This window comes from Streptopelia decaocto (assembly GCF_964273445.1).
Source record: "Streptopelia decaocto genome assembly, chromosome: 18".
Lineage (NCBI taxonomy): Eukaryota > Metazoa > Chordata > Aves > Columbiformes > Columbidae > Streptopelia > Streptopelia decaocto.
This window is the reverse complement of record NC_138673.1, coordinates 10,736,505-10,764,295: the sequence shown is the minus strand read 5'-3', so window position 1 is coordinate 10,764,295 and position 27,791 is coordinate 10,736,505. Positions and strand designations below refer to the sequence as shown.

Sequence of the window (27,791 nt, the reverse complement as noted above, 5' to 3'; positions counted from 1 at the left end):
AGCCGCCCCGGGGCGCGGCGGCATTGGCAGCCGCCCGGTGCGGCCGGCGGGGCTGAGCGGCCGCCCCCGCGCGGCGGAGAGCCGGGCCGGCCGCTGCGTCCCGTCCCGCCTCGTCCCGTCCGGGCGGCGCCCCGCACTCCGCCCCGCGTCTTGCCGCCGCCCGCCGCGTAGTAGCGGGGCCGCGCCAGCGCCCGCCTGTTGTGTTTCTGTTGCCGCCCGCCATCTTGTCGCCAGCGCTGCTGCCGTCGGGCGAGCCGCGGGGCGGCGCGGCGCCTGCGGCCGGGCCCGCCACACCGGGGAGCGGCGGCGGCGGCCGGGGCCCGCGCCATGAGCATCGAGACGCTGCTGGAGGCCGCGCGGTTCCTGGAGTGGCAGGCGCAGCAGCAGCAGACCGCACGTGGTAAGGGGCCGGCCGCGCCGGGGCCGCCGCCTGACAGACCGCGGCCGGCCGGGGGGGCGCGGGGCGAGGGCGAGGGCGGCGCCGGGCCGGCCGCGCCGGCAGCTCGGGACACGCGGGCCGGGGCGCGGCGGGGGCGGCGGCGGAGGAAGCCGCGGCGGGCGGCTGCCGCCGCGCGGGGCAGTGACAGGGCGCGGAGGGGGGGCACGGGGAGGAGCGCGGCGCCGCCCCGGCGGGGGCTCCCTGCGGGCGGGGCGGCCCCGGGCGGCCCCGGCCCCGCTGTCCCGGCCGCCGGGGGGCACCGGCCGCCCCCGCCCTTGCCGCGGGCGCGCGGCCGCCGCGCTCTGCGTGTCCGCGCGCCGCGGGAGGGGCGGGGGCGGCCCCGCGCCGCGTGACGCGCCAGGCGCCGCCCTCCACCACGTGCGCGCGGCCCCGCCCCGCCCGCGCGCGGGAGCGGCCCCGCCCGCCCGGCGGGAACCCCGGCCCGGCCGCCCCGCGGGACGCGGGTTCGGGGCTGCCCGGGGAGCCCCGCGGTCCTGACCCGCCGGGCCCAGCGCGCCTTGTTGCCGCCGGCACCGCCGCCCCGGCCCTGGGCTCCCGCTTCCCGGGGTCGGTTGTGCTGCGGCAGCGCCCCGGCCGGGCGGCAGCGCCGGCTGCTGACGGCCCGGGAAGGGCCGTCCCGGTGGGGTCGTTCCGCTCCGTTCCGCGGCTGCGGGGGGCGGTGGAGCCGCTGCAGCATGAGCTCAGTGACACCGCGCGTACCTGCGCGGCGCGGGGGGGCCGCTCTTTGTGCGGCGCTGCCGCCGGAGCCGCACACCCATTGTTCCGTGATGAGTCATGCAGCAGATAGTGCGTGTTGTGAAGCAAGAGAGCCCGGGGACGTGCAGGGCAGGCGGCTCCGAGCAGCAGGCGGGCCCGCGGGTCTCCCGCTGCAGCGGCGCCCGGCCCAGCCCCGGCCGCGCGGGCGGGAGCAGCCGCCGCACCCGGGCAGGGCGGGGGCAGCTCGGGGCCGGTTCGGCACCTCCTGGGCAGGCGTGCGCAGTGGCCGGTCACAGTCACGGCTCCGTGGCTCACAGGTGCTCGGTGTGCTCTGGGTGTAGCAGAGGTTAAGCACTGGAGAGCTCATATTAAGCAGGGTTGTTTATTATATTTTCTGCTGCTAGAAGAGATTTTAATTATTATCCAGCTTCCTCACGTTACGAGAATATTTTGTAAATGGATGCAACAAGTGAGGATCTGGGATACATGGGAAGAAGAGTTGGCTGCAGGGCAGGAGGGGCAGGAGGGACCCAGCGGCGTCGCGGTGGGCGAGCTCTGGAGGCGGAGCTGTTTCCGAGCCGGGCGCAGGACAGGCAGCGCACCAAACCAGCCCTGGAGACGCCGCTCTCTACCAAAGGCCGCTGCAGGTGGGAGCTGCGGGGTGAGCTGCGCGGCGCCGGCGCGGGCTCCCTGGCTGTGACCTCTGTGCCTGGGACACACGCCGTCACCAGTTGTGCTGCCCTGACACGTCGGGGCTGCCCTGGCTGCTGCAGCAGCAGCGCCGGCGCAATCGTGGCTGCCCCAGGGAGGTCCTGGGCACCAGGAAGGTGTGTGGTGTGAGAGGGAGGAGCCCGTCGCTCGAGCTTCAGGTAACAGGAAGATGTCAGGGAGAGCACAAGCAGAGAAGTAGCCGGGAAAGACTGTTTAGGCAACAATAAAGTGTCTAGATTGGCTTCCTTCCCTCACCACCTTCTTCCGCTCCTTCCCCTTCTAACGTGTGCTCAGAGAAGCTTTACGGTCTGCATTACACCCACAGTTACACTGTGTAACTCCAGGGGTCCAGTCTGGCCTGGCAGCCGATCCAGTCTGGGAACAGCACTAAACGTACAAAGCTGGTTGAGGCTGCTGGGACGGCTGTCGGGTGCTGCACACGCTGGGCTCGGGAGAGCAGGGCGGACGTGCTCCGGAACCTGCCGGTGGCTCCGGAACCTGCCGGTGGCTCTGGGGCGTTCCCCGCGGGCCTGCCCAGCCCATGGCCGGGCTTTCCCGCCAGCTGGCTGGGAAAATACCATAAATACGCACGCTGTTGCTTTTTCGAACCTGGGAGTAAAGGAACAAAAAGTCTTCCATTCAACCAGACGTTCATCGTTCTGTGTTTCTGAGGAAGAAAACTGGCAGAAGGAAAAGCCAGAAACGTTCTGGAGAAAGGAGAGCAGGATGCCCAGGGAGGGAAGAGGGCTGAGGTGCGGCTGGTCCTGCTCTTGGGGGTTCCCGGTGCTCGCTGCGGTGCTCGCGGAGCGTGTGGCACAGCCGCTGCTGCCGCGGGTCGCCGTGCCGCGGGTCGCCGTGCCGCGGGTCGCCGTGCCGCGGGTCGCCGCGCCGCCCCCAGCTGCTGTGTCCTGCTTTGCTCAGCAAGCGCTGGTTTCCACGAGGACACACGTGTTGTCCAGCGCTTCCAGACCCCGCACAAGTGCCGCGGAGCGCCCGGTTTCCTCACCGCAGCCGGTGCCTTTGCTCACGTCTGGTTTGGTTTGCGCAGGTACGCACGTGGCTTTTCTGGATACTTCAGCCTCTTCCACCAGCGGAAGATCAAACCATGTAGGCTTTGCTTTTCTTCACTGATAACCAGACCAAGCCCTGTTGTGCGTCGTTAGCCATCCGAGGGCCGTTGATTGCCTTGGGGAGCTGTTTGCGGTGCTGTTGGGCTGAACCTGCTGCGGCCGCTGACCCACAGCATGGTTCAAAATGTGTTTGCAAGATGTTTACCCAAAAGCCTGTTGAATACTGCATATTATATATATTAATATTTCAGAGAACATCATTTCAAACTGCTGAAAAGTAAATACATCAGCTCGAGATGTTCCCATAGAGGAACAGCCGGATGGGCCTGGTGCGGCCGTGAGCGAGACCTCGGGCCGAGGGCGACGTGTGGCGGGGGATCCTTGAGCTGCGCCCTTCGCCGCGGATGCCGAGTCCAGACCCTGCTCAGACACTCGCTGGAACGCGAAGGGCGCAGCACAAGTGGGTGGTTATCGCCCCAGTAAACTGGGAGCAAATGAAGTGCAGGCAACAAACTGAGTTGGAGGGAATTTTATGCTTATTAGTTAGCAACTACCCAGATACATCTAATGATGTTTACGTCTATAGAATCCTCACTCTTGTTGGACATGGAACTGAGTTCCTGCGTTTCCACAACAGAAACATTTCTCCTCTTTACTGACTTAAAATGCTGTTTCTTGGAGGCTGTTTTCGTCGCCCATCCCCGCCCGGTCCTGCGGGCGCGCTGGGTTTCGCTGCGGCTGCGCTGGGCTCGCGGGGCGCGCAGACGGTGTCGAACGGGTGCTGGTGAGGGGCTTGTGCACAGAGACGCGGGGAAAATGGAACTTCGGTGGTTTGGCTCATCCGCGCTCCTGTCTGAATGCGGGCAGACCCCTTGTACCTGACGACAGATGTTATGTAAATTATGGTACTAGTAATAATGTTATTTGGATCTCATTAATTTGTGGGGGAAAACCCAGCAGATTTGGGGAGGCGTGGGGAGTTGCTGTTGTGACACGAGCGCCATGGGCATGTGGACAGCGACAGGCGCCCTGCACGTGCGCTGTGTCGGCCACGTCCTTCAGCACTTCTGGTGGGTTTGGGGGTCGGGATTTTGAAGCACTTTGTCCACATCTGGGCTTTCCCGCTTCATAACGCTGCCGCTGTCCCTTTCTCTGTAGGCAGGTGGCTCGCGCGCGGGGTGTGTGTGTTTGCACGTGCACAAACCCGAACTGGGCTCCTTTTTCTGTCCCGTATTTGCAAACTCTGGAGTCATTTGACTCGAATTAGAGGATGGCTGGTTTCTTTGAGTTTAGGTTAATTCAAGAACGTTTCATCATCAGAGAAAACAAATGTATTTATAATTACAAGTAACTAATGTTTGTTTTCTTAGCGTTTTTCCCGTAGCTATTCATCTATGGCCCACTCAGCTTACATTCTCTGCTTTGCTTGATGCTGCTCAGTTATGTTTATAAGCCTCTCATTTTTTTGGACGTTGCCAGCGAGGGTGGTGACCGAACAGCCAGCAGGGTCCTGGTCTTCTCCCATCTCGTCCAGCTGCCGTTTGGCACACGTCTTAATTGCACGCGGTTGATAACGAGCGGAGTGGTGACCAGACGGGTTCCTGCGGCTGCCGGGCCGCCCACCCCGTGCGACACGGGTTACCTGCGGCACAGCCGCGGGGCGGGGCTGGTGCCTGGGGGAGCGGGGGACGGTGACTGGGGAGTGACACCAGCTGGGGTGACAGGGAAAGCTTCCGAAAGCTTCCGCCGCCTGCAGCGCGCTCCGATGGGCAGGTAGCCTTGGATTCCTGTCTCCTTTCTCCGGTAGGATTCTGAAGGGTGACCTGCACATTTCCATCCGTTTCCTTGAGAAAGGGCTGGCGGCGCGAGCTGGTGACACCGCAGGGCGGGGGCGCAGCAGGGGTGGTGTCCTCTGTGGGACGGGGGCTGTTACGTGGAGGGGTGTTGAGCGCACACTCTCACCTGACAGGCGGTCGCTGGCCGACAGATGTGGTTGTGCCGTGACTCGGTGCGTGCCGTCGGTGCGTAACCTGCCTCGGCCTCCGTTGCGGCGCTGCCTGGGCAGCGCTTCGCAGCGCGTGCGTCCGCGGGGCAGGACCTGCTGGCGAGCAGCGGGGTCCCTGGCACTCCGAGCGTCTGGGCTTTTTGTGCAGAGTTTGTTTATAATACGGTTTATTGAGTCAGCTCATGTTTACCAGTCCTTTCCAACCAGTATATTTAAAGCACATCCTTGTTCGCCGTGTTTCTGCAGACTTTGGTGTGTCCCGTTGTCCCCATGCGCACTGGGACAGGCGGGGTTGGATCCTGCCGATCCTCAGTGCCGCATCTTGCTCTGAACTGTGACACAGAACCTGCTCAGCGTGCAAATAGCTGCTTATCGGAACATGTTCCTTTGTCTCCCCGTTTCTCGCAGGTGCCAGGGCCGGGTGGAGGAGCAGGGGACAGCGTGGGGTGCCGCGGCAGCTCTGGCGGAGCGGGTCGGTCTGGGCGCCGCAGAGCCGGGCGTCCTGCGCCTCGTCCTCCGCTCCGCTCCGTCCTCAGAAAGGAGCCGTGGAGCTCTGCGGCGCTGCCCCAGCTCTGGCGGAGCGGGTCGGTCTGGGCGCCGCAGAGCCGGGCGTCCTGCGCCTCGTCCCCAGCTCCGTCCTCAGAAAGGAGCCGTGGAGCTCTGCGGCGCTGCCCCAGCTCTGGCGCTGCGGCACAGCCCGTGCGCGGCGCCCGTGCGGCTCGAGGGCACCGGGGTGGTCTCTGTGTGTATAAGGCTGCCCATGATGGATTTATTTTTTTAGCAGTTTTGATCTGTTTGCTTTTCCTTTGTAGTGCTGCTGAATCCTGGCCATTTATTTCTTGTGTCCGCTAAGAGTTAGTTGTAACTAAAATGCAACTAAGAGGACTATCTGGAGCTGATTCAGGGTTTCAGTTAAGCACTAGAATAGCAAATTAAAGCACAATGTAAATTATCCATAGAGATCTGAGAAGCTGTTGCTTTGAGAAACGTCTGCCAGGCATTATTTAGCGATGGTTGATTCTTCTTTGGGGCCTGGGAGATGAACGGCAAGATTTAAGGGTCTTTCCCACCTTCCTTTCTGCGTTCCAGGAGCGTCAGTGGTTTCGTTGAAAGGAAATACTCACTTCCTTGTCAGCCATCTGTCTCCATAAAGTGGGAGTAAAGGGTGTCGGCTCCCTAGATTTTGTCAGTCAAGACGATCACCGCGGTGTTGCCCCCGGGGACCATCAGCCGCGTCCCGACCGGGAGCCGCGCGTTTGGGGAGCGGTGCCGTGTCTCGGGGCTGCCGCGGTCCCCATGGAGAGCCAGCCAAACAACGTGGGCTCAGCAAAGGTGGCAGAGAAAAGTTGGGCTTGTGTTGTGCTGTTGTCAACCAAAGCTCAGAAGGGCTCAGAGAAGGGGTTGCGGTTTTGGAGGGCGCTCGGTCCTCAGCTGGTTCGAGGCAGCAGCGGGTGCCCGCGGCTCTTTGCTGGTGCCAGCAGCCTCAGGTCTGACTCAGGGTTTGCCTGGCTCAGGCTGGGCCTTGCTGGTCTCCAGTCCCGCTGGCTGTTCCCTTCCCTTCCTGCTGGTCCCCTGTGGCGTGCGGGACGTGCAGGAGCAGGAGCCGACCCGGCGCTCCGGCCTGCCCTTCTCCCAGCGCCCTTCTCCCAGCGCGGCCGGCAGCCTCGGGAGGGGACGGTGCCTGGAGACCCGTCCCCAGCGCTTCCAGGCGCGACTGCTGCGGTGACACTGAGGAACGGGTGTGAGTGAAATCCAGGGCGCTGCTCCCCGGGTCTGTGCTGGCTCGTGCTGTGCAGCGTCAGCTCCCAGGAGCACTGAGTGATTCAGGGAAACACTTCAGACTCTTCACAGAATCCCAGAGCTGCCAGTGCCTGACTGGAGTTAAGGGCTGTTCTCTGTCTGTTCCGGGGAGGGACCTTTAAGCGTACATAGAGTGTGCAAAGCACATGCTGCCGATGCATTCCGCGCCCTGGCGGTGTCCCTGCGCGGCCCTGCAGCCGTGCCGCGCTGCCGGTGCCGCGGGCGCCCTGACCCTGCTGGCGCGGCTGCTGCCTGTGCTGCAGCGCCGGCTGCTTCGGGCCGGCGGCGCGTCCAGGGCAGGCGAAAGGGAGGAGATAAACTTAAACCGGGCAGATTAGTAGGTAACAAAGTTAAGAGGGTATTCCTGGCCCATCAGGGCCCTAAAATAGCACCAGTCTGCTGGCCAGGAACACTGACCCTGTTTCTTGGTGTTCCTGAGACCAGCTTTGCTTGTTGTGGCTGGCGTTGCGGCTCTCCCGGCCCCGGCGCGCTCTCCCCGCCCCGGCCCCGGTGCGCTCTCCCTGCCCCGCCCCGGCCCGCTGTCCCCCCCCCCGGCGCACTGTCCCCCGGCGCGCTGTCCCCCGGCGCGCTGTCCCCCGGCGCGCTGTCCCCCGGCGCGCTGTCCCCCGCCCCGGGGTGCTGTCCCCGCGGCGCGCTGCCTCGGTGGCCCGGGGCCGCTCTGGGGACAGGCCCCTTGCGCAGGGACGTTCTGTGCCCTCCTGCCTCGCTTGTGCTCAGACCCGCGGGCGTTCGCAGGGCTGGTCCGATCCTCAGCCCCTGAGATGAGCGTGTGAAGGGTGAGTGGAAGTGACACGTCATTCGGTGCGCGCCTGCCGGTTCAGCCGTTCCTGGAGCACAAGAACATGCCCTAAGCCTTGTGTGCTTTTCCCAGGCTGGTTTTGCAGGGTTCTGCACGTGAAGGGATGATCCACACGAGTGTCGGGCGCATGGTGCACTGTTTGCTGTGCAGCGTTTGTATCTGTGAAAGAAAAGTGGGTGAACTCATTTCATATGGAAAAATAAAGAGCTCTAGGGGGCTTGTTTAGAGAATGTCCTTAGTTTGTTTGCAAGGTGTGGGCACAGAGTGAGCAGGAGACGGATCTTCGTAGCTCAGTGGCAGCATTTCCATCCTGACACGGTGTGAGTGTCGGGAATTGGCGGCTCAGAGAGCCCCCGGGTCCTCTCGCTGCCTGGGGTCCGTAACGTGGCTCCTTTTTGCCGTGGACAAGTCAGATGTGGAGGACAGGAGCTCACTGGTGTCAGATTCTGGCTAAAAACCCCTTGAAACAAACTCTTTAGCTCAAGGGAGCTCAAGATTTGCAAGACCAAAAGCCTTGTTGGCGGTTTGTCAGCAGCCCCAGGGCTGCACCTGCTCTGCAGAGACATTTACATAAATATTTCTGATCAGTAAGGCGGGCTCGTAACCGCGCTTCCCTGCTTCCCTGTTCCCTTGGCTTTGCCGACGATGAGGATGAATTGTTGCAGGAGTTCGCCGCCAGCCCCGCTCGTGCCGTGGGCGGCGCTGCCGCCAGCACGGAGCTCGGCTGCAGGTCCGTTCTGCATCCTCTGCTGTCGCGGCGCTGGTGCCGGGGCCGGTGCAGGTTCTGGCGTTGGCGCCCGGCTGCCCTGTCCCCGCACTCGCCCGGTCCCCGAGGCCACCGGCGGCGCGCTGCCCGGCCGGGCGCACCCGTAGGAAACACCGTCAGTCGGCAGGTCAGCGGGGTTGAGTTTCCTCGTGCGTCCTGTGCCAGCGCCATCACGTTGACTCTGGCTGCAGACCAAGCAGCAAAGTGGAGCAAAAGAACCGCAGACAAAGGGCTTTTATTTATGAGTTATTAATGCTGTTCAGTTGAACCAGTCTGAAATCATGGGTAGCTGGATTTATGTTGTTTACATCTGGGGATTCCTGCTGGGGTTTTTGCCACCCTGCTCTGCTTTCCTTCTTCCTTTAAGGAAATGTTGGTAATTATATTTTCTCAAAGTATTTCAGGGTAGAGAAACACTGCGTTCAGACTCTGAGCCCCTGTTCTGCAGTCAGGGGGATCTTGAGCTCGCTCACCCTCTGCCTTGCTGCTGCGAACGGTTGAATTAAAATTTTGGATTTGAGCCTTGGGCAGCCACGGGGAAGGTCCCGTCTGGATGTGAAACGCTCCCAGATCACTGGATTTCCCTGGTGCCTTCCAGTTCGTGCTGGAGCGGAGGGGCGATGAGTGGAAGGCGCAGCAGGGCTGGGGCACGGGACGGGTGTCCCTCTGTGTGACCTGAGCCTGCCATCTCCCTCCCAGAAATGTCACCAGCTCGCCCAGAGCCCTGGGCACGGGGAACGCCGGGGAGGGGCCGTTAATTGCTGTCGTGTTTTCTCTTTCAGAGGAGAATGAGAAGCACGAGAAGCTCCGACTGGAGAGGGAGCAGGAGCAGAAGAAGGCCGGCAAGGCCGGCGCGCCGCGGCTGAGCAGCGCCCTGCCCCCGGAGGAGCCCCGCAGCGAACTGCTGGTGCCCATCTCGCCCCCGGCGCCCCCGCCGCCCCCGCCCCTGCCCGCCCCCATCTCCGTCATCCCCATCCCTGTTGTCACCAGCCCCCCCCAGCAAGCAGCCCAGGCCGCGCTGTCCCCGCCGCTCGTGCAGCGCCACCAGCCCCTCGTAAGCACTCCCGGTGTCACCAAGGAAGGGCCGTCGGTCGCCCCGGTCATCCAGCGGCCGCCGGGCCCGCTGCTGCCGGACGGGAAAGCCGCCACCCCCCCGTCGGGCAGCCCGAAGCAGCTCCAGCACTACGCGGCGCCCGTCCTGGCCATCTCCCAGCACCATGTGGTCCAGCAGCCCATCCAGCCGCAGCCGCACCCCGGCGCAGCCCCGCAGCTCGGCGCCCTGAAACTGGCGCCAGCAGAGGACACGAAACCAAATGAGCAGAAGAAGAGACCTGGAGGGTGAGTGCACCTTGTGCGTGGAGGCTGCTGAGAGGGACCAGACAAAACTGCCGCATTGGCCTGGAGCCGCTACTGCTTTTGCAGAGAGTTGTCAGATCAGAAATGCCAAGATCCGTGGATGTTTGGATGTTTGTTTGGTTTTTTGATAGCAGGGTTTCTTAGCTTGGTGGTTTTTATTTTTCCCCCCAACTACACACCACAGGATTCTGTACAAGGATTTATTTTTGCAAGCCAGAGCTGTGTTAGGAAGCGAGTCCCCGCGCTGCCCGTCTGATCTCAGGTGGCATCTGCTGTTGTGTTTGGCGAAAGATCTGTGCTCGTGCTGGTCAGGGAAGTGGTGCAGCGGGGCACCAGGAACGTTCTGGAAAACTGGGATGTGACTGAAGAGGTTTTGTTTCTCAGGACAGAGATCACCTGAGCTGCTGTTTCAGTTTCTTGGTGCTGTAAGTGCTAAGGGCTCGTTCAAAACTCCTGCAGCTGGAAGGGACTCAAGGCTGTTTAATCTGTGCCCGGCCTCGCACAGGACTTGTGACTCTGATGTTGCTCCAGGTTAGTGTTTGTCTAACTTGTTCTAAAGGACTCTGGCTGGTGGAAGCTCAGTCTGCTCCTTAGACGGTTTTTTCCAGACCACAGTATCTTAATACATAGTCTGGTATTACTTCTCATGGACTGGGAGAACAGATGATTCTCTTCCTCAGAGCGAGCTGTGCCCTGTGTGCCTTGGCCCCTCACTGTTCCCCCGCGGGACCAGCGGCCTGGATCTGCTCAGTGCTGCCCTCAGGCCACCTGCAGCTGGCAGGTGCCTCCTGCACCGCTGGTGAACGTGGCGAGGGAGTCCCGTGGAGGCCGAAAGTCACTCCATGTGTGTTCCCCATTCAGTGCAATAAGGCAAAGGTACCTGGGGGGTCGGGGCCGGGCTGGGGTCTGGCAGGAGCTCGGGGCTGCCGCTGGACCCCTCTGTGCAGCCCCACGGCCGTGCCGGTCGGAGCCGGCAGCGCTGGGGGCCCTGCAGCCCCCTGGCCCCAGCCCCAGCAGGTGCAGCGCAGGAGCCGCACACGCGCAGCCCTTTCGGGTGGGGAGCGCGTTGGCCAGGGCAGCGTTGGCCTCGCCGCCTGCTCCGTCCTGCGGGCGCTCAGGATGGCGCGTCCTGCGGGCGCTCAGGATGGTGCTGTGTCAGGTCGGGACGTGGCAGTTCACTTTCCCCAGGTCCTCTGGTCCTCACGGCGTTTGCTCTGAGCTGTAGTGCAGAACCGCTGTGACCGGTTGTGAGACGGGCGCGGGGCCGCGAGTTGGTGCTGAGCCTCCCGGGAGCAGCCTCGGCGCAGGGAGCAGTGCTGGCAGTGTCACCTGCTGGGAGACGCAGGAGGTGTAAGATGCAGTGGTCAAAAAAAGGGGTCACAGTGTCTTTGGGGATGCAGAGATCCCAAAATACAAGAAAGGAACAGCAAAAGTAACACAGATAAGACTTTGTAAAGATAACGGCCTTTGTAAAATGCCAATATAATTCCTCTAAGATAGATTGTGATCTTCAGAGCTTGTCCATGAAACAGTCAGCTGCAGAAACGATAAGTGTATTTGTGCTTTAGCCAAGCGATGCTGCAGTGGTGGTGCCGCGGGGTGCCCGTGGGGCAGGTTTGGTGTCCGGGCAGTCCTGGCAGCGGCAGGCGGCCGGTGCCGCCGTCCCCGTGCCGGGCCAGCGCCTGCGCTCGGCTGTGCCCGCTGCCGGCGCTTCACCGAGCCGGGTTCCTGGAGCTCCTGGAGCAGGCTCGGACGCCTGCCTGGTGCTGAGGTTTCCCGAGGGGCGTTTGGACGAGTGACCCCCGGGGACGTGCTCCTGGTCTGGAGTCCCTCGAGACGTGAGCACAGAGGGGTGTCTGCTCCAGCGTGTCTGTGGGAAAGGCTGTCAAATGTCTGTTTTTAAATACCTGAACGTTTATTAAATATTGGGTGCCTCCTGCAATGCTCTCCTCAGTGTTGGTGTGTTTCCAGCCAAAGGCAAAGAGTTACTTTGCGTAGTGTATGCAAGATGTCTGAAATCTCCACGTGTCTACTGATGTACTTTATCACCACTATAGCTAAAAACCAAAGACAACATGGGTTAGTTTGGCTTTTCCTAAAAGTATTCCTGCGGTTTGGAGGGGGGACAGACCAGAACCCCAAACGCAGCAGCTCGCCCCGGTTCTTCTGTAGCCGTGACTGGAGGGTTCCCGCGTTACTTCATTCCATGTTTGTGCTCAGCTGTGTTACTTCAGGCGCAGTACAAAGCGAGAGCGGTTTGAAGCGCGTCCGCCGAGTCCCATACGCTTCAGTGTGAATGCGCATAGATCTCCGCAGCAGGGCAGCAGCGGGGCGGCAGCAGCGGGGCGGCAGCAGCAGGGCAGCAGCGGGATGTGGGCGCAGGGCAGCAGCGGGGCAGCAGCGGGATGTGGGTGCAGGGCAGCAGCGGGGCAGGAGCGGGGCAGCAGCGGGGCAGCAGCGGGATGTGGGCGCGGGGTAGCAGCGGGGCAGCAGCGGGGCAGCAGCAGCGGGGCAGCAGCGGGATGTGGGCGCAGAGCAGCAGCGGGGCAGCAGCGGGGCAGAGCCGGGCCGGCCGGGCTCACAGCGGTTCACACGTCGTGTCTTTCCCTGCGACAGGAGCCCAGTCTGTGCAGACAGACCCGCGTTGCAGCTGTTTGTGCGCAGCACGTGAGCAACGTTTATCCCTTGGAATACGCTTGTAACGTACAGATTTTGTCTTGATACAGGATAGGCAGAAATATATATGCAACTAATGTTAAACCAGCGATATCTGAACACCTCTCTTGATTTTTAATACTTACCTGTGTATCCTAGACACACACAGACTGCTGAAAGTACAGGTTGAATGGCAGTAGTTTTAAACCTGACACTGAGTTTATCTTTGTTCTGTTTGGGTTGCAGGGTTGGGACCAGGGAAGTACATAATAAGTTGGAGAAGAACAGGTGCGTAGAAAGCCAGGGGCTCGATGGTTTGTTGTTTTTCCAATTGTCATTCACGTTCCTCCTTTGGCCTGCAGTCTGTCAATGTTTCTTTGGCTTTGGTGGTTTTTTATTGTTTGTTTTCTAACAAATAACATGAACAAATTCTTAGTGACTTTTAGTAAATCTCGCAGTGTTGCTTTGCTTTCTTACAGCTCAGTTCTGAATTCTGCATCTCTTGCTTCCCAGTGTGTTTTATTTAGCTGCATAACTGCATTACAATAACCCCGCAAAGGCCTGATCCCGCAAAGTAAATCCCCACACGCATAACGGCGTAACTTCACTCTGATTGAAAGTAATAAAATAGCCAAGACCGGGGTCCGTGTTCAGTGTGGATACAAAATAAAGACCAGTTCCTGATCCAAAACTCTGACAAGCTGAATTGGATATATGGTGAAAGTGGAAGCAACAGCACAGGGAGAAAAGATACTTCATTTGAGACTGCGCGACGGTTTCCTAAGCAAGCTGGGACTAGAATGCAGGCGTTGAAGCCGCGTTCTGGGCTGAGCTGGGTCAGTGTGAGCATGCGGGCGGGCTGGGCGCTGTGCACGTGTGTCGGTGCTTTGCTGGATTAAGGCACTAATTAAGCTCTAGCCCTCTGCTAAATTGGTTGCTGGTGTGTGCTCCCGCAAGCTGACCAAACCACCTGTGTTTTCTTTAGACGTGCACATTTGAAAGAGTGCTTTGAGACATTAAAACGCAACATCCCCAACGTAGACGACAAGAAGACCTCAAACCTCAGCGTCCTAAGGAGTGCCTTGCGATACATCCAGGTACGTGGAGCGCCCGGGTGCTGCAGCTCGCCGTGCAGGTCTCTGTCTGCACCGGAGAACGGTGCTCACTTTGCTTAAACCACGTTACGTGTCTCCTGCCTAAAAAGGACACATGGGAGAGACAACTCGCGTTCCTCCTCGTCCTGCCACGCGAGCGCAGTCGTTTGTAAACTCCACATTTCCACACCCCTGGGTCTCGCGGGAACGCTGGTGTCCTGCAGTCTCCTTGCGCTGGACGCTCTGGTTAAGCACAGGTGGGCTGTACCCGACGCGGTGACACATCGTTCAGGTGTCTTAGACAGGGACACGCAGGCTGTTGGAACTTAAGCTGCTCCTTTTTGGACTAAGGTGAATTTCAGTCCCTGTGTTTTGGGGAGGTTTTCTCTTTGCTTAACCAACCAGACAGACTTCCATGAAGGTTTTGAGCGTCTCACGTTTCTGCTGGGATGGAGATGCGCGAGCGGGTCGTGTGCGGCCGGGAGGGGCCGGGGGGCTGCGGCGTGAGGCGCTGGGTGGGTGAGTCTGGGAGAAGCTAACATGCACTTGTGTCTGCAGGTTGAGTGAAGTGTTAGTTTTTGCTTATTGTTTTTTACCTCATATTTGGCACCATCAGCAGTTTCTTTGACTTTGTACATTGATTTGTTCTTATGCAGCATGTTTTCCATATTTAATATTCGTAAAAGTGGTTAATGGTAGCACAACAGAAATTCTGAGAGATGTCCTCTGTGACTGTGAAATCAATAGCATGCAATGCAATTAAAATTCAGCTGCGAAATGAAAGAGTTGCTGAATTTATAGCGCACATGAAGAGAGCCAATAGACCTAATACATTTTGGCTTGGAATAAAGGGTGCTGAGGAATGTTCACAATGGGCTTTTCTACAGTAAAGCCTCTTCCTTTTCCTCTCTTTCTTCCCATTTTCTTCAGTCTCTCAAACACCGTTTCATTCCTGTGTTCAGAAGTACTGGCCATTGATCACCTGCATCAGCTTTGCTTTGGAGAGTCAGTAATTGCTCGTTGCCCGTCAGAGTCAGAGCAGCTCAGCCTTGTCAGCAGCCTGCCCTGGGCGCCCGTCCCGCAGAGCCCTTGCTGGGGCAGATCCCAGCGCTCCCAGCCCCCGGCTGCCAGACAGGAGGGGAAAGTCTGTGTTGCTCAAAAGGTCATTTTGGGAGGTGTGGTTGTGTCGCAGCCCCGTGGGCACTGGAAGAGCCCTGAGCCTTTTGTTTGACTTGGGGTGGGCTGGTGTCGGTGGAGATGGGGGCGCGATGGGGACTCCGGGGGCCGGGACACCCCACGGCCGGGGGGGTGAGTCGCAGCCTTGGCTGCGGGCAGGGGCACAGCATTAGTCATGATTGCAGAAAGAAGCAGCAAACATTGCCTGCTGGCAAACTGCACCAGACGGGCTTGGTGCTCACTGCTCTCCCTTGAAAAGAGATCAGGGGAACCGTGCAGAGGAGATTCAAAGGTAAAACCTCTTATTCTTGATACAGCAAAGTACTTTTTCACAAAAGGGGAAAAAAAGCACCAAAAAACCAGAGCTGATGAGTCCTGCGGGGAGAGCAGCGTGCGGCCCTGGGCTCTGCGCCCGTGCACTGACTGCAGCGCCTCCCGCAAACCCCTGTTACCCTGTTCCAGCTGCAACTTAGACACAGGCTGTTTGTTTCCTTGGCTGGATGGAGATATTTGTATCTGCATCAAATCAGATAAGACAGAAAGTTAAGTTCTGAACTTCCCATGGAGCTGTCATTGTAATTTATCCTTAGAGTCAGGCTTCTGCTCTGCAGCAGTAAATCGGAATCTCTGCAGTGAAACGCGCTGTTGCACAGAGGAGATCCGGCTGCAGGCGGCTGCAGGTCAGCGCTGGTCCCGGTGGGTGAGCGGGCGGCGCGGGCGGTGCGGGCTGGGCTGCCCTGCGGCACACGGCACCGGGGTGTCCCGGCACACGGCACCGGGGTGTCCCGGCACACGGCACCGGGGTGTCCCGGCACACGGCACCGGCTGTCCGGCGGCAGACGGCACCGGGGTGTCCCGGCACACGGCACCGGCTGTCTGGCGGCACACGGCACCGGGGTGTCCCGGCACACGGCACCGGCTGCCCCGTGGCACACGGCACCGGCTGCCCCGTGGCACACGGCACCGGCTGCCCCGTGGCACACGGCACCAGCTGCCCCGTGGCACACGGCACCGGCTGTCCCGGCACACGGCACCAGCTGCCCCGTGGCACACGGCACCGGGTGTCCCGGCACACAGCCCTGGGTGTCCCGGCACACGGCCGTGACCCAGCACATGTGTCGCTCGGGCCACCTCGCCCGTCGCTCTGCAAAACACGAGGGAAAACGCTGGAAGGTTTCTCAAATGCGTGAAGTGACGTGGCAAAAATGCAGTGGGAAGCAAATGTGGTTTGTTCTGAGGGAGCAGAGAGGGGGACCGTGACAGGTCTGTCATTGCACTGAGGGGACCTGCTCCCGCGTCCCTGCTGCTGGGTGTGGAGGTGAGCCGGGGACAGGCCATGGGGACAGGCCATGGGGACAGGCCGCGGGGACACCAGTCTTTTGGTTTTTCTGTTTGTGTGCACTTAGAGGAATGTATAAATAAGTGGCAAAGCCATTTAGAAATCGCAAGACCCATCGTAATGCTGAAGTCTGGCCTCAGGTGTTACCCGGTGAAGGACACCGCGAACATGCGGTTCCTGCTGTCGGGGGATGCCGAACCACAGACAGACCCCCCATCCGACCTTGGCGCTTGGTCTTGTCTGAGCAGCAGAGCTCATTTACATTCAGGCGCTGTAGTGGCTGCGTTATTGATCAAAATGCGTAAGCCAAACCGATGCTGAATCCAGTTAAGTTCCCCACCTTGCAAAGTGTAGCTGTAGCTGATGGTTTTTATTCTGTGCCAGCCACCAGGTGAATGTACTTGTCTTGTATGAAACTTGCTGGTAGGACCCGTGTCCGTGATGCTCCTGTGCCTGTCGTGTGAGCAGCGCGCACGTGCCCGGCAGCGCTGCGTCCGCCTGTTTACCTGGCCTGAGCCATTGATTCTATCTTGTCTAATTAGCCTGAATTTCGTTGCCAATAATAAAGGCTTCCAGCAACAATAGTGGTCATGCAACATGGTGTCACCTGGAGATTTCAGGAAGTGATGAGAAATGAGACCTTTAAAAAAACAGTGTTTAGTAAAGTAAAGCAAGTTGAAGCTGCTTAAGAGTGTGCAGTGGGTAAGATTAGGACGTGGGGCTGATCTTCCCCCGGCGTCGGTGGGAGTTGTTCACGCACAGCAAGTGCAGCGTCTGGTCCTTGCACTTGGTGGATTTTAGCATTTAGTGCCCGGCCGAGCTGACGGCCTTTCCGGCGCCAGCCGTGCTTGCGGCGCCAGCCGTGCTTGCGGCGCCAGCCGTGTTTCCGCAGCTCCGGCACCAGCCCGGGCTGTGCCTCGCGTCGGCAGCACCGACGGGTGTTCCCTTTGCATGACTTGTTTTGCCGCTGAGCAGCAGACACGTGGGATTCCCCGGTGAGGCAGTTTGGTGCCGGAGCTGGCGCTGCGTCGCCGCCTGTGCCGTCCCTGGGGCTGCGGCAGCCGCTGCTGCTCGGGCCCGGGGCTGTTTGCAGGACCGGCCTCAAATCGCCTGGTGCAGTAGAGTTTAAAACGCCCAGTGTTTGAGCCTTGTCGAGTGAGTGCAGGCTGTTTCGTAACCTTTGCCAAAAGGGATGGTGTTTGTGTTTTTCCTTCACGGTGTCTTGCTTGTGACTCATATGCGACAGTTTGGAAAGGGTAAAGAGAATTAGAAATGCAGTATGTGCTTTTTTTGAATTGTTAGAGAATCTCCGTCTCTCCTAGTGCTGTCATGTAAGCAGTAGTCTGAAGAAGGTTGTGAAAGCCAAAACAAGCTGTCAGTGGAGCAGAGCGCGGGTGTCGCGGTGCTGGTGCGTTGTTGCCTGTTCGGTGCCGTTGCCCGTTCTGTTGTCACCCGCTGTCGGGAGCGGGAGGGGACAGAGCGCGGGTGAGGTGACACAGTAGTGACGAGCACAGCCTGACTTCGTGGGCTTTATTTTGTGTGTCGTGTTGCAGAAGTCACCTGCCTTTAAAACAAAGCAAAACCCCCAAACAAACAGCAATCCCCATGGACATAATAACCGTTGGGTTTGGTTTGTGGTTCCGTGGGGATGAGCTGAGGGCGCTCGGCAGGAGCTGCAGGGGCGGTTTGGATTCCTGGTGGTGGCAGTAGCAAAGGTGTGTGGTGATGCTCTTTAAAAATACCGTGAAGCAGTTACTGACCAATTAAAATCGCAAACATATAGTTGCAATGAAACCATTGCCTGAGCGCAGCAGAGCTGAGCCCGCGTTACGGTGCTGGGCAGCCCCGGTGGCGCTGGCAGCCTCGCTAGACATTCATCTGCAAAATAATAAATGAGAAGGATTTTGAACCTGCTGTACAGCAGCGGGAAGGCGGTATCAGCTTCATCTCCTTTTGTCGTGTCGCTGTTACTCTGATGTGATAGAAATACTGATAAAACATGCTTTGGAGGCTGTGGAAGCATGAGTCAGGTTTTTACAAGGCTCCCCGTCTCCCTTGGCATTTATCAAAGATTCACGGTGCTCTGATCCGCTCGGGCCCCGCCGGGTCTCTGGTTCCACGCGCGCTGTTCTGTGTGCAGCTCTGGCGTCGTCCTCGTCCCTTTGCTGTCACCGCGGGGGGGACCCGCGTTGGGTCACCGGTGAAACGGTGAAGCTGCGTCTGCACAGGGCGCTGACGCGTGCGTCACGTAAACCAGAAAAAATGGGTGGGGGTTTTTCCAATTTCTTTTTCTTTTAGCAGTCTTACTCATCTTTTACATCATTGCGAGTTACAATACTATGCCAAGTTTATGTTTAGAGTATCCCTCTCACTGTGGAACTCTCACTGCTCTGTAGTCCGTCTTGGTGCTGTACTGTTCCATCACAGGCAGCCAGGGCAGCACCCGTGGGACGAAGCACGGCTGCGCTCTGGTGGTGGGGCCTCAAGCAGGGTTGTTGGTCCCGTCATGCCGAGATACACCTTGATCCGCTAACCAGGCTGCTCGGGTCACCTCGGGACAGCCGGCGGGGAGCCCTGTGAGTGCTGGCTCCGTGTGAGAGAGGACGGTGATGCTGAGCTGCGTACAGCGGCTGTGGCTGGTGCCATCTGTGGGCAGGTACCTCGGTACTCCCGCTACTGGTATTGGCAGCACTCTGCACAAAGAACAGTGTCTGCTTTTGTCAGGAGTTTTAAGTGCTAACAATGTGCAAATAGTAAATGTAAATAGCAATGCATGTTCTAATTTTCCCACGATTTCTCTGCTCCAGGCAGATTTCCTTTTCTGTGAAGTGTTTCAGTCTAGATGCTGCCTCTGCCCCTGCAGCTGTTACAGATGGATCCGTGGTGGGACACGGACCCTGGTGACAGCCCCTGAGCGCTGGTCGCGGCAGGACCCCCCCCGCGGAGCTTTGGCTGGAGCCCCTCAGGACTCTGTGTTGTATTTGGGGAAAGCCTGTGATCCTGGTCTGAGCGCAGGCCCTCGGGGAGCCCGCGGAGCAGCCGCGCGGTTGCTGCGGTGGTGCCACTGACCTGTTTTCCGGTCAGTGGTACCGGGTTGGCGCATCCGGCACTGCTGCGGGATTCCATCTCCAAGAACCAGCTGAACGAAGCAGTTCCCATGGAAACTGTGGCTTTGGTTCCCACGGCAACCAGCAGGTTTGGCACGGGCAGGAGGTACCGGCACCGCTGTTTCCTCTGCCGGTGGCCCAATCTGCCCGCGTGAGGCAGCTGGGAAGGGCTATGGATGGACAGACCCCGACTGACACCCAGACTGGTCAGTAGGAACATTCCAGGCCGTTAGCGTCGTGCTCCATCTCTGCGGCTGGGGTGTCGGGAGCCGGGGGCCCTGCCCGCGGCGGTTCCGTTCGGACTCTCCTGCCGCGGGCAGCGGCCTCGGGGCCTTTCCGCCTTTCCTCTTTCTTTCCCGGACCGGCTGTTGGGCCCAGGTGCTGCTGCCTGGCACTGGCTGCTCGGTGCGGACAGAGCTCGTGAGGAATTGCGTTGAGTATCTTTTATATTCTATTTCCATTTTATATATAGTATTAGTGTTATTAGTGTTATTTTGTTATTTTATTAAAGTGTGTTTATCTGGCTCCATGACTTTCTCCCTTCCCTGGCTCTCTCCCGTTTGGGGGGCTGGGGATGCGCGCGGCTGTCGTGGTTCATTGCTCGCTGGGGTTAAACCGCAGCAGCGATGCAAACCCCCGAGTGCTGGCAGCACAGGGCAGCGCGGAGCTTTCCCTGTGCGGTGCGGCGGGGCCAGGGCCGTTTGGACGGCAGGTTCCTCGGCCCCCATCTCCTGCCGTTCTGGTATGAGTGTCCTGGCGCCCTGGCCCGCGCGGGCCCCACGGGGACAGGGTCCTTGTGTGGGGACGCAGCTTTGTCCCCGCGCTCCGCGGGGCTGGCGCTGCCCGCGCTCTGCGGCCGGACACTGCGCCTCGGCCCCGCTGCGCACCCGGGGCAGAGCTGCAGAACCCGACTCTACAGCGCAAATCACTTTCATGATTGCTCACTGACGAGGAATTTCTGATCAGTGAATGCCCTGTAGTAGAAGAAAACAGCTGAAATATGCTTTTGGAAAAGCTCATAATTGGAAGTGTGTTTTTAAATTGCTAATATCATGTTTATAAGGGGAGCTTTTGAATAAGACCTTTGAAACCTCACTGATGCCAGCTCCAGGGCTAGCACTGTTCTGGAGACAAGCACAGAGAAAGCATTGGGGCCGTTACTTTCAATCTTGACATAAGAATAAGCAACTTAATTACAGACAGCTATAAAATGGAAAGTTCTTTCACAGTGGCTGTTACAGCAGTAGTTTGTGTCTGGTTTGTTCACCAAATAATGGCAAGTGGGCTGCACACAAGGGCCAGATAGCTCTGAAACAGCCAGAAGAACGGGCACGGAGGAGCAAAATGTTACAGCTCCGCCCGGACACGTTTTACAGCAGCATGACTGGTGACAAAACCAGCTTTGGACACGGCAGTGACCAGGTTCCCGTAGGTTGTATTTGTCTTTGGTTTCCTTTTATTTATTTTTGTTCCTTCTGTCTTTAGACTTTAAAGAGAAAGGAAAAGGAATATGAACACGAGATGGAGCGGCTGGCGAGAGAGAAGATCGCTACCCAGCAGCGACTGGCAGAACTGAAGAACGAGTTGAGCCAGTGGATGGACATCTTGGAGATTGACAGAATTATTCGGCAGACCGTTCAGCCGGAGGATGACCAGGCATCTACCTCGACAGCATCAGGTACCCCAACCACTCTCTTCCTTTAATCATCACAGTGCGTCATTGTCACAGGTATAAAGTGGTGATGGGGATCTTCATTTAGCACCATCAAGGTTTTCAAGTGTTCTGTAGTCGTTGGCGTTGGCCGCCTGTGTGACGTAAACTGAAATTGTGCATCAGCGTCAGGTAGGTGCGAAGTGCAGGTTTGCACATCCAGTCAGCTGGTAAATCACATGGAGCTCCCTGCGCCCACAGCTTAGTTCTCCTCTTGCACAGCTGTGCATCTCTGCTCGCTAGAACAGAGCGGTGTGTGAGCGTCCTGATGTGCGTGAGCTTGGACGTGGGAGGGTGTGCAGCCGCTAGAGAAGGAGGAATCGGTACAGGAAGGATCACCAGAGTGTTTGAACAACTTAATGAGCCTTCACGTTGTGTGAGAAGGATTCCCCGTGAAGATGAAGCGATGCTGCTGAATCCCTGGCCGTTCCCGGTTGATGTCTGTGAGACGGGAGAGCACACGCATCCCGCGCCCAGGATCTGCAGAGGAGGAGCCCGCGGGCGGGGGGTGCGGCGAGAGGGGAGGCTGCAGCCGTTCCTTCAGATCGCGGCAGCATTTGCTCTGGGCCCTCCAGGCACATGCTACGGCAGGTTCCAGGAAGGCAAAACCCGAGCTTTTGAGTTCATTCAGCTTGTGTTGGGCTCATTGCCCTTGAACATTCCGGCAGACTCGGAGTGTGAGCTGATGGGGTTGAGAGCAGGAGTGTCAGCCGTTCGCCTCTCCCGCCGGCCTCTGCAGGAAACCGTCGCTTCGGGCTGCTCCTCCCCACAGCGCTTGCGCAAGGGGAGCGTCCTCCCTGGTTCTCCTGCTTCTTCGATAGCTTCTGAGATTTTTAACGTCTGCTGCATGGTCGGCTTTAGAGCAGGCAGTGCAAGGCGCCCTGCTCGTCGTCCTGGTCTCCGCAGGGTCTGCATGTTCTTGCGTTGCTTTGGGTGTTCGTGGGCTGCATAAGAGTCCGTTTTCCAGACCAGACGAGCTTGCTGCCACGTTTCTCCGTGGCTGTTTCCTTCCTGCTCCGGGAGCAGCCGGGGCGGTACCGGCCGTGGAACAGCGGGACGGGAAGGGGAATGTTGCTCTTCCCAGCAGGAGCCCTGGGCAGCGCAGGCAGCTCAGCCCGGTGCTTGCCCTGGGCCTGTGCCCGCGCTGCTGCCCTCGCTGGGCGAGCGCTGAGCCCTCTGTGAGCGTCCTCCCGCCCGGCCACCGGCTGTGCTGCCTGGGGAGAGGGTGTGCTGCCCGGCCGTGCCGTGCCGTGCTCTGCTGTGCCGTGCTCTGCCGTGCCGTGCTTTGCCGTGCCGTGCCATGCCGCTTGCCTGTAGCTCAGGAACTCTGCCTGCTGTTGTCTCTTCTGCATCAGCTGCCTTTTTGGGAGGCTGGTTAGTCTCGTTCATGCCCTGCTTGCTTTTTTATGGGAGTGTCTTCCTTTCATTTCTTCCAGAGGGTGAAGACAACATGGATGAAGACATGGAAGATGACAGGCCAGTGAACTCGTTACCAAAACTCACCCAGCGCCAGCACCCAGAGCTCCTGAAAGCCGTCCCTTCAAACGCTGCTCCCCACCACCCGGCCGTTCTGCCTCAGCACCTCTCCATCCAGCAGAAACTGCCCCCCGCGCACGCACAGCCTCCCATCCAGACACAGGCACTGGTCCAGCCGCAGGCGATCGTCCCTGCACAGACTCACATCGTGGCGGCTTCGACCGTGCAATCGACTGTTATCGCCCACACCGCCACTACCCACGCTTCGGTCATCCAGACTGTCAACCACGTGATTCAGGGTCCACAGACCAAGCACATTGCTCACATTGCACCTTCCACCTCCAGCCCCGTGCAACTCACCACTGCTGCTCAGCCCATCGGCCACATCACTGTGCACCCGGCCACCATCAACCACATGGCCCACCTGGGCCAGCAGCTGCCGCTGTACCCGCAGCCCGTGGCCGTCAGCCAGCCCGTGGTGAGCCACATCGCGCACACCATCTCGCACCAGCAAGTGAACGGCACCGCCAGCCTGGGCCCGCCGGCCGTGATGGCCAAGCCGGCCGTGGGGACCCAGGTGGTCCATCACCCGCAGCTGGTCGGGCAGACGGTGCTGAACCCGGTGACTATGGTGACCATGCCGTCGTTCCCCGTGAGCACGCTGAAGCTGGCCTAGAGGGGCTGGCCTAGAGGGGCTGGCCTAGAGGGGCCGGGCCCTTGTTGGGAACCGTTGCTAAACTCCGTACATTCCAGCCGGGCCGGGCTGGGCCGCGCAGCCGCCGCCGCGGCCCCTGCACTCGGGTTTTGCTGATCTGAGAAAACGTCAAGGACAGTCCTTCATGGTGATTTTTTTTCCTTTTCCGTGTAATCAGTGAAATATGGATATGATGTTCTTAAGACTTTTATTTCCCCCTTTTATGTGTTGCTTCTTTGTAGAATAAAAAAATGCTGATCTCTTTATTGAGACGTTGCGTAGAATGGGAAAAAAATCATAGAAGTCTATATTTATATATATGTGTGTATGTGTGTGTATATATATGTATATACATATATATATAAATATAACATTTGAAGAAGGCCTTTTGTAAGGTTGATTATTTTGCAGGATTATTAGACAAAACTCATTTTTGGAGGAAGAAGACAGAGTGTCCTCTCTAAACAAGAAACTTTAAGATAGATGGTTTGGTGGACCAGGGTACGTACACAGTGACAAAGTGCAAATGGTAACCGTGTCAGAGGTGTTCCCATCGTACATCACATTTCAAAGAACCATCTACAATCACTGTGACTTGTTATGGCATTTTAAGGAAATTCTCTGTCCTGTCTAATAAAAGGAAAAAGAGTACACAACCGGACTTCATTTGTTGCAGTTTTATAAATGACTTGAAATTTATAGCTATGTCAAAAAAATAATGGTTTTTATTATTTTAATGTTCGACTGTTTTGTTTGGGTTTTTGGGGAGGGTTCTGGTTTTCGCTGCGCTGGGTTCTGCTGGTGCAATAAGGGTTTTCAGGTGTCCGTGCGTGGCTCTCGGCCGCCCGGGCTCCTGCCCGGCCCACACTCGCCTTTCTTGGGTTCGGTTTTGTTTTGCAGATATCTGGTGCTGCCAACTTGCAATACGTTTATCTGGCCTGGTAGAGCAGAACCCAGACGAGAAGAGAACAGAAACGGATTCGCCGCACGGGCCACTTCTCCTTGCTGGTTTGTTCCTGGACTGACCGTGTTTTACTGTGGGAGTCGGTGGCTTAGAAAAGGGATGAAAGTGCGTGTGGGATCTTCCGAAGTGTGGTTTGCCAAGTGCAGTTTGCCGTCTGTCTGTCCCCGGGGCCGCTGGCTCTGTTGTGCTCCGGAGCCCGGGTTGCTGCGGGAGGGTCTGTCTGTCCCCGGGGCCGCTGGCTCTGTTGTGCTCCGGAGCCCGGGTTGCTGCGGGAGGGTCTGTCTGTCCCCGGGGCCGCTGGCTCTGTTGTGCTCCGGAGCCCGGGTTGCTGCGGGCGGCGGTGAGAGGCCGTGCGGTGAGACGCGCCCCGAGGAGCAGCCCCGGCTCCTGCGGCCGGGCGGGTCGGTGCTGCTCCGCCGGCCCGGCCGCCGCTCGGCAGGTTCCACTGACCCTCGCGGGGCCCTCGCGCCGCGCCGCGTGTGTTAACCATCTCTTTTCCATCTTCCTCTCTTTGCAAACAAATCCTCCGCAGCCCGTGCCGCGGGCACAATCCTGCTGCAGCCAGCGGCCGCTCTGGGGCAGGACGGGAGGACGGTCTCTGCAGGGCCTGCCCGGGGACCGCGGAGGTGCCGCTGTTGGGAGGAGGAGGAGGAGGAGGAGGTGAGGTGGGGCTGAGCACCCGCACGGTCTGGACGCCTCTGGCTGCTTGTGGGTCGAGGTCTCCCGTACCCAGCTCTGCCCCCAGTGCCTGTTGGCTGCCGCAGGACCTGCCCTGGTCGGGGGCTGCTGGGAGCTGTGCTGAAGGTTTTCTGAGGAAACCTGCCCATTCTGGCCATCGTGTAGGGGCAGGAGCGGCGCTGGGGGCAGGAGCGGCGCTGCCGAGGCGAGTGTGGTGGTGCTGGCTGAGCAGGGCGGCTGAGAATTGCGCTGGATCTCTTGATAGAGCCCTGGGTTGCTCTTTTTCCTGTGTCCTGGAGTCCAGGAAGCTCTTGCCCATTTGCTGGCACAGTTCTGCAGAACGGACAAATCTTTAAGAATTCCTTATCCTTAAACCACATTTAAACGTGTCACATCTAGTGCATCGTTAGTGCTGTGGGGGAAGCAGAATCGACGGGGCTTTATCGTCTTGTACGTGCTGGAGCCTTCTCAAGGACGTGTTGTGTCAGTATTTCAGAGATCAGTGTTGGGTATAAGGACAGTTGTTCCTCATCGGAAACTCCTGAAAACGGAGTATTTGCAATGGGAAGCCGCGTGGCTTTGCCTTCATAGCTGTGTGGGGACGGGGAGGAAGCATCTTTCTGCCTTTCCTTACTGTTCCAACACGTAAAATACCAGATTTGAGGCAGGAAGCCTCATTTCTAGGGCAGAGTGGCCGAGCTGGCTGCACAAACCTGGCGTGGGAAGGGGGCCGACACCAGCGCTGGTGGGATCCCAGTGCCGCTCCGTGTGCCGGCGCTGGCGGGATCCTGGTGTCGCTCCGTGTGCCGGTGCTGGCGGGATCTGTCCCGGTGCCGCTCCGTGTGCCGGCGCTGGCGGGATCCGTCCCGGTGCCGCTCCGTGTGCCGGTGCTGGCGAGATCCCGGTGTCGCTCCGTGTGCCGGCGCTGGCGGGATCCCGGTGTCACTCCGTGTGCCGGTGCTGGCGGGATCCGTCCCGGTGCCGCTCCGTGTGCCGGTGCTGGCGGGATCTGTCCCGGTGCCGCTCCGTGTGCCGGCGCTGGCGGGATCCGTCCCGGTGCCGCTCCGTGTGCCGGTGCTGGCGAGATCCCGGTGTCGCTCCGTGTGCCGGTGCTGGCGGGATCCGTCCCGGTGCCGCTCCGTGTGCCGGTGCTGGCGGGATCCGTCCCGGTGCCGCTCCGTGTGCCGGTGCTGGCGGGATCCCGGTGTCGCTCCGTGTGCCGGTGCTGGCGGGATCCGTCCCAGTGCCGCTCCGTGTGCCGGTGCTGGCGGGAGCCGCGGCTCAGCCGGTGCAGGCAGTTCTCCTTTCCCGTGCGGTTTTGCGCGGTGGCTCATTGTCTGCGCTGGTGACCCCACTCATCCCGAGCCGCCGCGGGGCCGGGCACTCGCCGCTCTGCGGTTTCTGCGGTACAAGGTGCAGGCGATGGAGAGGGGCTCCCGTTCTATCCGACATGGGCGAGTAAGCTTTCCCGTGGGTTATTTAGTGGCCGTGACGGGCCGGTGCTGCTGCCGAGCTCCTCGCCCCTTTCCCCGGTGGCTCGAGGGTGCTGGTTTCCCGCACTCCCGTGTCCCCTGCCCTGTGTGGTCCCATCATGTCCCGGTTGGTCACTGGAGCTCAGCGCCGCTTGGCCGCTGTGTCCCCTGGGGCCGGCCCGGGGCTCATTCTCCTCCACAACCACCAGAGATGGTTCTTTGGGGTGTTTTGTTTGTTTTTTCGGTCGGCGAAGTTCCCTCTGTTCTGTGGGAAAGGGGCGAACCCGAGCGCGCCCTCCGCAGCCGCCGCGGGAACGCGGGGACACGCTGTGCTCACAGAATCCGAGTTCAGTACTGTATAACAAGGGGCACTTCAGAAATGTCTCTCCTCCTTTGATATATGTGTTTTCCCTATGGAGAAAGCTATATATAAATATATATATATATATGTACACTTTGGGATTCAGAAGACCTAATTTGTCCCCCCCAAAAAAATCAATAAATCTGAAGTTTACGAGAAATCTCCTCTGTTGTTGGACAACACTGGTACCTGGTAACGCGGGTGTGGGTGACCGGGCCCCCTCGTGCCCTCGTGCCGCCCTCTGCCCGTCCTCCCGCCATCGCTGAGCCCGACCCGGCGGAGGCCGAGGGAGACGTGACCAGAAGTCGTTATCACCATGTTCTGCACGGCACCGGCTGGACAGGCAGGAGGAATTTTTGAATTCACAGCTTATGAGCCCGGTTTTTAAGCCCCGCTGAGGGTGACGCTCCCGTCCCAGTGCGGGGTGAGGGGTTGTGCTGGAGAAACCTTGGTGTCATTCGGAGTAAAACGGCCTCGGTTGTGCCACCGGGGCTGGGGACGCGGTGACTCGGCCGGGGCGCCGCGGTGGCAGCTGCCAAGGGCCCCGGCTGCGGGTTCTGATCTGCACGGCTCAGGCAACACCCGCGCTGGGCTCAGGCTGAGCAGAGGTGGGGGCGCTGGGGATGCCGGTGCTGCCATGGGGGGGTGCTGGTGATGCCATGCGGGGATGTTGGTGATGCCATGTGGGGATGTTGGTGATGCCATGTGGGGATGCTGGGGATGCTGGTGATGCTGGTGCTGCCATGCGGGGATGCTGGTGCTGCTATGTGGGGATGCTGGTGATGCCGGTGCTGCCATGGGGGGGGTGCTGGTGATGCTGGTGCTGCCGTGTGGGGATGTTGGTGATGCCATGTGGGGATGCTGGTGATGCTGGTGCTGCCAATGCAGGGACGCTGGTGCTGCCACGTGGGGATGCTGGTGATGCTGGTGCTGCCATGCGGGGATGCTGGTGCTGCCATGTGGGGCCGCTGTTTGCTGGCGGACGGACCCGGAGCAGCGGCCCAGGCACCGGCAGCTGTTTCGCCAGCGCCAGGCTGAGCGGTTTGGGTGGGTGCGAGAGCTGACTCGTGTGTCCCCTCTGCAGGGGCTTCTGCTCTTTTAAAATACACAGTCTGGGTAGGAAACCACCCCAAGTGATGGGCACTGGGCGCGTTACCGCGCGGGTGCGCCTGGCCGGGCCGCCGCCTGCTGCTGCTGCCGTTTGTCTCTGTTTTGGTTAAAGTGGCCTTCTGTAGCAAAAGAATAATAGAAACAAAAAAAGTGCAATGCCTTTGAGTGGTTTCGGTGGAGGTGAGATCGCTGCTCATGTTGGTGTGGTGTCCGTCTGCACGCTCGTTCATAGATGTATAGACATTTGCTGCAAGGCTTGATCGTGTCTCC

The 27,791-nt window shown here is 59.4% G+C and overlaps 1 protein-coding gene across 2 annotated transcripts; it reads left to right on the top strand.

Annotated features, from left to right (window-relative positions):
* The first annotated feature begins 224 nt into the window (after positions 1-224).
* On the top strand, positions 225-23,608 carry MNT (MAX network transcriptional repressor). Of its 2 annotated transcripts, none has more exons than XM_082068217.1 (6): positions 225-400; positions 9,111-9,666; positions 12,586-12,627; positions 13,325-13,436; positions 20,541-20,733; positions 22,203-23,608. In XM_082068217.1, the coding sequence occupies exons 1-6, from the start codon at positions 328-330 to the stop codon at positions 22,916-22,918; spliced, it is 1,692 nt and encodes a 563-aa protein (XP_081924343.1). In that variant the 5' UTR covers positions 225-327; the 3' UTR covers positions 22,919-23,608. The 2 variants fall into 2 exon arrangements, with proteins under 2 accessions (XP_081924343.1, XP_081924342.1); XM_082068216.1 differs by lacking the exon at positions 225-400 and adding an exon at positions 969-1,502.
* The last annotated feature ends 4,183 nt before the right edge of the window (positions 23,609-27,791 follow it).

Bases quoted from the DNA above. Each gene is read 5' to 3' on its own strand.
- MNT (XM_082068216.1), top strand. From the start codon at position 1,235: ATGCAGCAGATAGTGCGTGTTGTGAAGCAAGAGAGCCCGGGGACGTGC. The intron at 1,503-9,110 runs GTTAAGCACTGG...TTTCTCTTTCAG, and splicing joins GTGCTCTGGGTGTAGCAGAG to AGGAGAATGAGAAGCACGAG. The intron at 12,628-13,324 runs GTGCGTAGAAAG...TGTTTTCTTTAG, and splicing joins AATAAGTTGGAGAAGAACAG to ACGTGCACATTTGAAAGAGT.